The 12,710-nt window shown below is 39.3% G+C and overlaps 1 protein-coding gene across 1 annotated transcript in view; it reads right to left on the minus strand.

Moving 5' to 3' along the window:
• The window catches only part of NOX3 (NADPH oxidase 3), a 61,734-nt gene that overhangs the window by 21,505 nt on the left and 27,519 nt on the right, over positions 1 to 12,710 (minus strand). Inside the window, exons 10-12 of the mRNA XM_080389809.1 lie at positions 11,809 to 11,971; positions 4,510 to 4,656; positions 1,234 to 1,358 (exon numbers count right to left, since the gene is read on the minus strand). Of these exons, the coding sequence (XP_080245935.1) occupies positions 1,234 to 1,358; positions 4,510 to 4,656; positions 11,809 to 11,971 (435 nt within the window). The remainder of the gene's footprint in view (positions 1 to 1,233; positions 1,359 to 4,509; positions 4,657 to 11,808; positions 11,972 to 12,710) is intronic.

Raw genomic sequence — 12,710 nt, forward strand, 5'->3', positions numbered from 1 at the left:
ATTGCTCCATCACACAGTAGAAACTGAGTTTCTTTGCCTCTTGAACCTTCTGTAACTCAGAGCAAGGAAAGGTAGGGTATTTTTTTCTCATAAGGAATCCTTATTTTTTGCAAGATTTTCTTTAAAAGGTCCAACATCGACTAAAAACATGGGCACCTGGTTCAGAAGCAAAAGCAGATTTTTCTGTCACTTTGGCACTGGCTTTCTAAAGGAACCACCACAAGATCCAGTATAGAAAGTGATTGCCCATCGCTCTCCCTTGGCATCAGAAAACTAGATTTTTCTCAGTTGTACTTAACAAAAGTAAAAGAAAGTAATGTTTCAACTATAAAAGCTCTGTTTATGTAATAGAATCCCTATAAAAGGTCTTTCAAAAATCATATTTTCTACTCTCGGCCTTCTATTTTTAATCTTCCACATTTCCTGATTGTATTTATTTTGACCTCCATCAAGTCATTTCTCTATTACTGTTATTTTTGCAATTTTATGGTATTCTTGTAGCTTACTGTATTCTCTTTGATCTCCTCCCTTTCAGCTTTTTCTTGGGTCTTTTTCATCTTTAAAAAAAAAAAGTTTTCTTCTTTTTCTTTTTGTATCTCTGTCTCCCAAGTGCAAGCCTTTATTTTGCATTGCCAGGTAAATGTTAGGAAATCATAGAGAGTCACAAAGATTCTGGAATTTTCTACTGCTGAACACAAAATATTTCAAATTCTTGCTTCAAAGGCTTTCAGAACAAAGAAGCTTTTCTCAGACCACTAGCGAATCCACCAAGTTCAAATGAACTGCCTTTGCCAGCAGAGATGAACTAATAACAGAACAGCACAGTCTTGCAAGAGTAGCCAAATATGTTAGGGGAACAAACATATCCTTGACATCATAAGAAAAAAAATCACAGTTTATCTCTTTAATAACCATCTTCAAGGGAAATTAATGCTACTTTGTCCTTTGTGCAGAACAGTAATTGGATTGTGTGTTTCAATTATATCTGGACAAAGGCCAGGATATTGAAATACTTCTAAATATTAGATTTTCTTGTCCAAAAATTAGATTTTATTGGCATTCTCTTTCCGAGATTTCTTCATTAAAAGCTTCATTAAGCATAAATCTTCTTTCCACACAGCAAAAAAACTAAATTATTTTAAAAGGGTCATTTAGAAAGGTTTGCCTTCCCCTTCTCCCACTGTTTATGTTGAGAGAAGTTACCTAACAAGGTTAGAAGCCAACCTGCCTTACCTAGGATGGTTTTCAGCTAGTTGCTTGAACTCATAGTCCCAGTTTGGCCTTCCATAGCAGGTCTTCTGTCTCAAACCAGTAATTACATCTATCTTGTCATCATCATGTAGGGCTATGTGAGTAGCCTAAAGACAAATTTACAAGATAATAATTTTTAGAGTTAACAACATACACTCCAAGAGGAGGAAGCAATAATGCTGCTTTGCTGTGAAAGACTGAAGTATTAATGAGGGAAAGGAAAGGTAATTATTGAATGGCAGGAGAGGAAAGGAGAGGAGTGCTCAAGAGTTCACAATATTACTAGAATGGTAAAAGTGTCCAAGATCTCAGAGGAGTGCAGTTTCTTGAGATGGGACGTTTGAAATGAGTTGGGATTAACTGTCTGTCTTTACTGGCCTGGACCTAAGTGCCTCAGTGACTTTTACAGCCAGGTCTTAGATTCCCAAACCTTTCCTCAGCCTTTGAATATCTCACCCTACACTTTCTTCACTGCAGATCCTTAAGCAACAGTCACCATTTTAAGGCCAAGTTGGAGTTTAGGAAAGAGAGCAAAGCGTACTCTATCAGAGTTGGACAATAAGTATTAGCAATTACATGCACCTTAAGTAAGTGCAGAACATTCTGCTGCTGATGGAAAAGACAGTGGACGTACCAGCTCAGCAGGGGTAAAAACCCTGAGTGCTTTGAACCTTCTTCTCTGGTGGAGGCAGGTGCAGAAAGTAGATCAGCTCAGGTGAAGCACTGAACTAAGTGAGCTGCTCAGCTGCCAGTGCCAAGAAAAAGAAATCCTGCTTTTCATAGGTATTTACTGTCTCTTAGCTCCTGTCCTATGCCTATTACCGTGCTATCTTAGTACTTCCCAGATGCATTTAAAAACAAAACCACCCGTCTCCTAATTCTGCTGCTATTGTGTAGGAGTAAAAATGCATTTATTTTCACTACAGACTACAGTTACCAGCACTGTCAAGAAATTGCCAGAGGAAAGCTACGTTAAAAAATGGGCTTTGCATTTAGTTCAGGCTCTAGCATGAGCCAAGCATCATTATTATCTCTTGCAGAAGTGATTGCTGAAATTTAGATCCATTTCCTGGGAATATTATTGTATATTTCTGGTGCTAATGAGTCTTCCATGTTGCTCAACAACTCAGTTATTCTGGTCAAACACAGTTGTCACAAGAGGTCATGTTTCTAAAAGATTCTTGTTAGTTTGGGCCAATGTCATGAAGGACTTGCAGCGGTCTAAGAAAGAGCTTAAAGTGTTTGGTGGGAGTTGGAGGTATGGAACTGCAGGATTTTTCAATTGTTTCCAGAAAAATTGTGCCACTGAGAAGATGGGCTATTTCTGTTCACACTAAGTGGAACTTTTCCCGGATTTTTGGTGTTAGCCCTTGCTATAGCTCACAGCATTAAAGTTGCCTAGGAATCTCAGGGGTATTGCAAGGAGCAATAGGCTGAAATATGATTTCTTGTCCGGGCAGAGGCAGACATGTGCTATATCATTTTGACTATCTGTTGCCAACGTGGAATCTACAAAGAGCTTGAAGCATTGAAAAAACATTGCCTGAGAAATAAACACCTGCCAGTGGTGGAGGGTGCACTAGAAGTTGTAAATTGCACATCCTTGGGTTCAGCTTCACCCAACTACTGGTCATCTATGTGGTGAGACAGGAAGAGAATGGGGAGAATGTTGGTTTTGTTGTTTGCTAAGGAAGAAGTAAAGCATCATCCAAATATTATTGCTGCTGAAGCTCAAATTCTGAGAAGTGATGAACTGGAATCTACTAAAGATAAGTAAGACCTGTAAGATGAGGGAGCTTTGTGGATGTCTGAAGAAGGTGGAGCTGTTATCCAGCAGAGGTTTAGGAGCTTGGTCAGAGTAGGAGAAACAGACACTGAAAAGTATTCCTCTTTCCCCACAGCCCTTTAGAGGTGGGATGCTGGGGGGATCCAGGAGCAAGAGCAGTGCCAGTCTAGGTGCAGAGGCAACACAGCTTCAGGGATTCTCCTTTGTCACCAACCCAGCAGCAAAGGATAACAAGGCAGTGCTGACAGGAGACTGGATGATGTGATTTGAAGAGAAGGAGGCACTTCAAGGAAAGTGCAGGGCATAGAAGTGGAGAGTCAGACATACCAGCAAGAATAGCTGTCTCCTTTCCTGATTTCTGGCCTGATGTTTGCCCAAGAGGGAAGTGGGATGATGACAGTTGAGAGATGAGGGCGACTTTGTGTTTTGTTAGGTTCCTCAATAGCTTCTTTCAAAGCACATTTTAGGTAATACCCTGTGATATTGCTAATGCAGAGTGGTAGTTTTTATAACTGCCATATACTTCACGATGGGAGCAGATTTTTCTGAATACAGCTTTATGCACATACCTCATTACTTGACAGAAACCCTAAGGAAAGCAGAAAGAAACAATTTTATTTTTTATTTTTATTTTTGTGGCAGCAAAGGCAGGAAGGGAAAAGCTCTCTGAAATCTATTTTTTAAATCTCTACTAGACAGTCCTTCATTCAACAAAGACAGCAGGAAATAAAAAAGTAGAGCAAAGACTTTCCTGTGAGAGTTTTTCTGGCAAGTGCCTAACTGATTGCAGCATGATCTGAGTGATTCATTTAAAATAAAGAGAGAGAGAAAAAATGAACTCATTTGAGTCGAGGTAAAGGCTAAAGAAGTTGAATAAAACCAACCCTGTCTAAGGATTAAGTGCCTTGAGCTGGGATGATCCTTGAGCTGGGATGATCCAATGAAATTATGAGATGGAAAATTTAAGTCAATCAGAGAAAATGTCTTTTCAGACATGAATTAGACCATAGAGTTTGTTGCCAAAATGTTCAGAGCACAGCAGGTTTCAAAAGTGTACTGGACATAAATGTGAACAACAGAAATTATGTTAAGTAATAAAAGTAAACAAAACTGGCACTTTTTATACAATCCTCCATGTTTCAGTACAAAAATGCCAGAATCTAAAGACCATTCCAAAGACATGGACTAAATGTCCCTTCACAAACTCCTGAAAGGCTTTCTGCACTTTTCTCTGAGACACCTGGTAATCAGTGCTGCCCAAGACAAGATACAGGACTGGAAGGATCACTGGCTTGATTTCTCTGTTCCTGTTTTCATAAATGTGAGATGCAAACAGACGGCTTGGTGTCTATATTTACAGTTCTTTGTCTCTCTGCTTCATCCATCATTTATTCAGCTGTTCCTGTTCCATATGTTACCATACTGGAAAAGCAAGGTACATTAACTCAGACTTATAAGAGTTTCATTATTACCTGACTTTCATCCCAGCCAGTAAGAAATATGTGATAACTTAGAAAATCATTTTTCCCTTTTTCCGCCATTTTTGTTTCCAAATGGAACAGAAGATCAGCAAACCACTCAAATGTTGACGGGTCTCGACAAATCCAATAAAAATAAACCTGTCAGATAAAAGCAGAAAGATTTAATAGGAAGCAAACTTTCAATAAAACTTCCTAATGATTGGCTCAACTCATTAACCACATAGTGTGTGACTCTTGTCCATAATTACACATAATTTTGATGATGTAGTTTCTATCTTTTGAAAATTTCATTTTCATTGTAAACACTGAGTGAATATATTAATGTGCTAGTGAAGATAGGAAATGTAACACATTTCTCATCTCCCCCTGCCAGTGCATCTCAACTTTGACTTATAATACCTAACCCTGCATTTCTTGCAAATAATTTGATTATTCTTTGAAATCTTGGATTTATTTTCAGTCATGTTTAAAATGGAATGTCAGTTTCATTCAGCACCAAAGCAAGGAAATCCTGTTTCTCAAAACCTTATACCAAAGGTTAAGAGTTGATGTGGTCAAAAGACACATTTATATTCTTCAAGTCAGACACCCTGTATAAAACAGGCTACAGGATGCCCCTACTTCTCTTTTAATGCATTTCTTGTTTAAATTGGAGCATAGAACTTCTAAAGAAACATGAAACTAATTTTGAAGTTGCCAAAGGGGTAAAATGAACCACTACCCCATGACTGGTTTTCTATTCATTGAAAACCTCCTCTGTGTGAAATATTTACACAGTTTTTCTCAATCCAGATTTCTCTAGCTTCATCTTCCATATGCTGGATTTTGGTTTAGTTTCCTGTTGGACTGGGGAGCCTGTTAGTAAAGTTTTCTTCCCCAGGCAGAAATCTGGCTGGGATCAAGTGACCCTATAATCCTCTCCCTGGTAAACCAAACATTCCTGGGATCTGTCACTGAGAGGCTAATTTTCCATCCTTTATTCATTCTTATGGCTTATTTCTCTCTATTTTTCCTCTTCTTCAGTCAGTTGCAAACAGCAGAGAGTTTGTTGTTTTGTTTTGTTTTGTTTTTTTAAAAAATCTGATTTATTAGGATCTTGGCATAGGGTAATGCTTTCATAGGGAATAAATCTTTCAAGCAAGACAGTTAGTCACTGCCATATGATGAGGAGAGTTTCTATTTCAAGAGTCCTTCCTGTGGCATCTTCAGCTGGATCAGGTGAGAATCCCCCAAACCCTTTTTCTGCATGGTTCTTCCAGCCAGCTGGCCCAGGGACCATTGTGACCACTCCAGCATGTGCATGATCTGTTGTCTCAGCTACATACAAAGCATCTTCTAACTAATTAACTATGTATAAAAGACTGTCCTGTATGACCACTTCTGCAGGAACAGTTTCTGCTGACCATTTGCAAATGTCTTATCTGTGCACAAGTTAATCAATTTTGCAGCAGGAACTGCTTGCAGAGTCTCTGGACTGGTGAGATTCACCTCTTGGGATCTTAATCAACACACCGAGACATACATTGTCCCAGGCTGAGCAGGAGCTACCTTAGGGAGTCTTCAAGATGGTCAGTATTTCCCACTTGGAAATCTCCTCCACCAGTGCTGTGCTGCAAAGGGGACTGGGAGTACAGTCCCTTGCCCTGAGCTGGTCCAGCTCTGTAGATTACTAGACTGGGAGTTCCTGCACCAGCCAGGGGATGAAGGTCTGAAGTTCCCTGGGTGTCTGCCCAGGCACTACCCTGATGCCTGGCTGAACCACAATTATAAGACAAATCTGACTGCAATTCTTGTAACTCTAATTCTGTAACTCTTGCCACACAATCCATTGTTACTTTTGAGAGAGGGTGCCAGACCTCAATTGGTTTTTTTTTGGTAGTGCCTCCAAAGAAATCATTCAGAAACATGGAGGAAGCCTAAAACTACACAATTTCAGTTGAAGAAGGAACAGCACAGAGAATAATGTATAAGCTTATAACAAAGGGATGGTTGGAATTGTTTTATTGTGACTGTGATTTTTATTTTGTGGCAAAATCCCTTAATTTCCTCCAACTCATCTTTCTTTGTGCTCACCAGCCCCTCTGTCTTTTATTATACTTCAATAACAATGGTAATCTAGAAGGTCTGTCCCAAGGCAATCAGTGTGGGAATTCTGATGTTTTGGAACTTGTAGCCTTTTTCCATAGGATCAATGAGATAAAGATCCATATTAGTCACTTCTGAAGTGAAAAATCAGAGAAGAAACCAGAAAGCTATAAAGAGATTTCCCGAAGGTTTAATATACTAGGCTGTCAGGCTTCTGGTAAGGTGGTGGGAGAAAAATGTGGTAACACCATGCTTCATTGGAGATTTGGTGAAAGAGACTAAACAGTAATTTGAGATGTATCCTAGATCTGAGTGTACTGTAAGGGACCATCTGTGGTTTCTGTAGGAAGTATAAATGAAGTATGATCCCAGGAAACAGAGATAAAGCATTCAGGGTTAAGTGGGGTATTTTTACACCCCAGGAATAGGACTGTCTTCAGAACTTTAGTAGCAACCATCTTAGCTGTTTGCTTTTTCCCCTTCTGTTTCAATGTTTTGCCTTACATATAACCTCATCACTTTATAGGGGGTTGCTGCTGATTTACACTGGCATAGGATATGAGGAAAAAGCAAGCCTACTGATTATAGCATTTCATTTTTGTGACCAACAGCAGCAGTATTTTAAATTACCAAAACTAGATAAGATTTATAGCCTTAACCTTTACGTGGTTTTTTGTGTCTGAATCCTGAAGTCCTCACTTGTTCCACCTCAAAAATCAGCCCACTGAATGCTATCAGTCTCTATCACAGCATGGCTGTTGATTTGTAGTGAGAAACTTCTTCCCCCAGCCTCTACTTGATTATCTTATTTCAGCAGTTCATTTTATGGAAATGTGTATTTAGTGCATCTGTGTGGAGAGGAGGCATGAGCTTCTAAACAAATAATGAATTGTGCATGGGGTAGCAACCGGGAGCATGTGGAAGGAGGAAGAAAAGCTAGCTGATGAGTTGAGATGGTGTGGTCTTTGAAATGGGGGATTGGTTTCCAGACTATCAAGCTATGGAGCTTGAAAGAGTGCTTTTAGCTGGTTGCAGACTTAGCTGTCACGGTAACAGCCAGTCGAACCGAGTTGGGTCCTCTTGAGAAAGATTGTAGCTTTATGAAGTGGCAGAAATTCCTTAAATTCATCCCTGGTGTGGTTCTGCTGAAGCAGTACCTATTGCACTGCCTCTAATACTCATGTTAGAGGTGGAGAGCATTTGGTAATGAAGACAGACTGTCATTATAAGAAGTATTTTTGGCCGTGACTATAATCTGAGAAAGAAAAGAGGTAGTGAAGAAAGATGGCCTATGGGTAAAAGGTCTCCATTTCCCTTAGATCAAAGAGGACTTCTAGTGTAATATGTTAAAATAAATGGTGTTTACAAAGAAGTCTTCCTTTCTTTACACTGACTGCCCATAGAATCACATTACATATTACATGTATAATTAAAACACAATCAATGCACAATAAAATTAATCCTTATTAAAACTGTAGCATAAAGCCAGCATCAGTGCATTTCTATAATTAAACAATTATTCTGAATCCTGTATTTTTTTTCTTGTAAGCCTAATACTATTAACTGACTGCAATTATTTAGGACCCTTAAAAATCTGTTTTAGATTTATGTTTCATTAGTCTCCACCCACCCTACCCCCATTGACTACATTCATCAGCTTGATGGCTTGCCCAAGTAAACTGTCTTAAATTTTCCAAGTGCTCTTTCTGCAAATTGAGTTAGATGCAGTGTTGCTATTAATCAGATCTGTAATGCAGGGTTTTGAGTTGTCGCTTATGTCTGTAATACTCTGCTCCCTTGCAATGCATGCATATTTATCATTCGGTTTCCCACATCCTGAATCTTGTACAACAGACAAGAGCAAGAGCTCCAATACCTCTTTCCTGTAAGGTGAAAGAACACATTTTGTAAATCAGCTTCTGCCACGTGGAAAGTCATTAATAATTATCTGTTGATGACCATCCATCTGTTTCTCCCTGCGCCTTGAAGACAGAGGTGGAGCTGCAGCTCTGGGCAAAGCCAGCTTTTTACCAAAGGGGTGTAAAAAGTGATGACACAGGGGATGCCCAGGGAGACATCTGCATCCCTGACTCTTGCTGCTCCCTCTTAGACATGACTGATCCCTGCAAGGCACTCTTAGACCTGCAGCTGGGCACCTCCCTGCAAACCCCTGGTCCTTCCAGCTCTTACAGCACCCAGGGGCTGTAGTGTACCAAAGAAGATCAGAGATCTTCCTCAGCCTGAGTAATTAATCCAGTGGGCTACTACAGGTAAGGCACAGCAGTGCCCGCAGCTCGGGGCGTGCAGGGGACAGGGGCTTGGCAGCCCGCATGATGCACTGACTTAGAGCTAGGGTGGCAACAAGCAGCCTTTTGTATAAATGCAGAACAAGGCTTGATTTCATACCCCAAAATCTGAAGAAAGAGGACTAAACTGTCCTCAAACGCACCTCAGAAAGATGGTTATGTTTGACAGCAAAAAGAGCCCAGGTTTTTAGGTCTTCAGGAGAAGATGTTTTGTGGAGAAAGCTGTAGGCTGTGGTAGAGCTTGGAGCAGAAGGATACCCCGGGCAAGGATGGTGGGTCTCAAAGCAAATGGAAGAGGCTGGTTTTGTTTTCCTCACAATGTGTAGCTGAACTTACTGCCACAACAGGCTGTGGTTGTCTAAGGTCTATATGGGTTAAAAAGGAAATTAGACAAATTCATGTGGAAAAAACACAGAGATGCAGCTCTGTGTTTAAGTATCAAGACATTATTGAACTGACAGTTGCTCAAAGGTGAGAGTGTCCACTAAAGACTTACCACCGTATGATTTTCTGGTCTGTATACTTTTCCCTAGGCATTCATGAAAAACCACTGTTGGAGACAGGATATTGTGCTAGATGGATCTTTGGTGATACTCGGTAGGACCTTTCTTATGTCTTATATAGAGTAAAAGAGAAAGTGGATGTTTGCTAATATTAGCATCTGATAGATCAGTATAATTTTATCAATTTCAGCAGCAATTGATCTGAAAAATGAGGCCACTGATGTGAAAAAAAGATCATCTTATGCATAAATAAAGACAGCAGAAACTTTCCAGCCATGACTAGCAGTAGTGCCCTTCCTCACTGCAAAAAAAAAAAAAAAAAAAAAGTGATAGGGAAATGAAGGCTCTAAGGCTATTTAATTTTGAAAAATCAATTAGATAAATGTGTACTCCTTTTGATTTGCTGGGTTTTTTAAATTATACAGCTGCAGACATTATGGAAGCTATGAGTATTTATATCTCAACCGTATGTGGGCAACACTAAGAAATATTAGTTCAATAAGCGTAATGATAGCTGTACTCAAATCAAAACGAAGTTGTTAAAAAAAGAAAAACCTCTTATTTATTTCCTTAATAGACATTTCTATGGTACTCATCATGGCAGAAAGAGAGTGCTGAATACTTTGAGGAAGATTAAATTATTTGTAATTATACCACAAGTGGAGGCTTTTAACCAATGGAAAAAAATTGCGGAGCTACCCTGAGATTAATCGTTCTTACTAAGATGACTGCTAAATTTTTTAAGTAATGCTGTGAACTGCCCAGGACCTTTCATCCAGGCTTTCAAATATTTTACGAGCACCGATGAAATTTAGCCTCTTAACACCTGTGAAAAATAAGCATCACTATTCCCACTGCACCAATAAGGAAGCCAAGATATAGAGAAAGGACATATAGAAATCATTATACTTTTGTATTTCACAGGAACTGAGAAAAACTGAACTCTATAACAGAAAACCGTGGCAGAATTCACCATGCATTTATCTTTGCAGGCACACATACCCAAGATTCTCCGTAAGCTATGGATGAACACCCTAAGGTATACTATACTCTCAATGTATAGCTAAAATCTGTTCTTTTCCTCTTAAGATAACAGCAGCAATGAAAATAAAAACAATTTTATTTGTATACGTATAGGATATACATAATATACATATATAACATGTATGTACATATATATAGCTCTCCTTCCAGTGGAAAAGGTCATTCTGGTACAATTGTAGTGTTTGCAAATGCACTTATTTTCACATTGAGCACATATTTTTATTTCCCTCCCTTCTCAGTGCTTTTTCTGCCTCAAAGATCCCCCCTGGCAATTTGAACCTTTCCTCAACTCCTCAGTTACTAAAATCCCAGATGCTTTTTCAGTGGCAGCTTGTCATTAAGATGCCAGTTTTAACACTCTTTCATTTAAAAAGATCAGCCCCTTGGTCCTGCAATCAGCTCCGTATGTACTGACCCTCTCAGAGACCTGTCCACTCCAATGCAATTTCAACATGTGTCCTTAAATGTGAAATGTTCAACAGTTCCTGATTCAGCTTTTACATTGGAAAATGAGCTAAAAGAGGCTGTAGGGTCCGCAAGCTACCACTTGCCATGATGGATAGGGAAGTGAATGTTTAATGCTGATCTTTTGCTTTGTTACCTTCTTACCCCTCACCCTACTTCACCCATTATCTCTTCCTCACCTGTCCTCCCCCGGTGCTGCCTCGCATATCCTTAGCAGAAGATGTATAACAGGTTAGCAGATCAAGAGTATGTTAAGTTAATTGGTGCCGTACCTTACAGACCCCAATATATTTTTTCAACAAAATAATTAAAGTGGTTTGAGGCAGTTATGTGCATCTTGATGTATGCATCTCATCCAGAGCTTAAATGCCTTTTTTTATTCCTCCTATGCTGGCTAATACCCTGACTTCACAAGGTGAGAAAAGCAGCTAATGGTCATGGAATGCAGCATTAAAGGCCAAGACACGCAGCCAAAGGGCCCTCATGAAACCTGCAGCTGGATAAGGAGCAAGCGCTGCCCTTCACTTTTGACTGAGATGACCTTGCAGGATTTATTTTTCATAGGAAAGAGAACAGATTTCTCTTCTAGCTCTCTGTCTAGCTATGAAAGACATGCCACATTTATCTCCAGTTGCGACTGAAAATCTGATTCTTCAGCTTTTACTAAAACCACTGCAGCTAGGGCTACCTTCTTCCTCCATGAATGACAGTGAATTCGGGAGACACTACCCCACAGCAGCTCCAGAGGCAGCTGGAAAGAGAGTGACTGCTTCTGTGATTGAGTTGAAGCACTCAAGTGGGTCTTTAGCTCTGAATTGCCTCTCTCACCTGGCAAAATAGGCTCATCTGTGGAACTTTTTGATGGAATAATAAACTTTCCCACCTACCTTCTGGAGCACCAGTACTGTATTGGGGTTGCAGCATTTGTACCAAATGGATTTTAAAATAGAGGCAAATGGCGTGACTCCAATTCCTGCTGCAATGCATACGCTCACTCGGTAGTGGAAGAAATCTGTGGTTGCAGATCCGTATGGTCCATCCACGGCCAGTCTACAGGAACAAGACATTTAGTCAAGGGTCAGCAACATATAAAATGAAAGGTTAAAATTTGTTGGGCTACATATTTTCAAAGCTGAATTTCTGTTAAAATCAAAGGCATGTCTGAGCTGGCACACAAATTACCCATACAAAAAACCATTTAATTTTCACTTGGTGCCATTTAATAGCAAAGCAACTCTCTTTTCTGAAGTGAGAGAACAAGAGTACCCATGTGGTTTTGGGGCCTGGCCATCTATTTAAGCATGCAATTGCAATTTTCTGGCTTTCTGAAATGTGATTAGTCATATAATTGCATGTCCAAATTTAGCTGTTGAATTTGCATATTTAATTATGAATTACTGAAAAGCATCCTGTTTCAGAGCTTTATTTTCTGTGTTGTATATATCAAAGTAGAGAGGAACAGATAATATTAATCATTTTGAAAAGTTCTCTATATGTGTTAAAGTAATAAAAGAGAAAGCAAGAAAGAGGTCAACATATGCAAGGAAACTACTATTTTCTCATCTCTTTCTGAAAAACCAATATTTCAGAAATACATTTTTGGCAATAATGCTGTACTTAGTATCTGACATAAAGACAAAATGTGTAAGGAGAAATGCATGTTTATGTTATTGCCTCCTATAATCAATGTTGCTGGTGCTGAGGCATTCATTTTGGTCAGAATTAGAGATGAAAAAGATTACTAAATAATCAGATTCATTCCTCTAGCAACATGGAATGTAAATACACA

The sequence above is a fragment of the Falco punctatus genome (genome assembly GCF_963210335.1).
Source record: "Falco punctatus genome assembly, chromosome: 5".
Taxonomy (NCBI): domain Eukaryota; kingdom Metazoa; phylum Chordata; class Aves; order Falconiformes; family Falconidae; genus Falco; species Falco punctatus.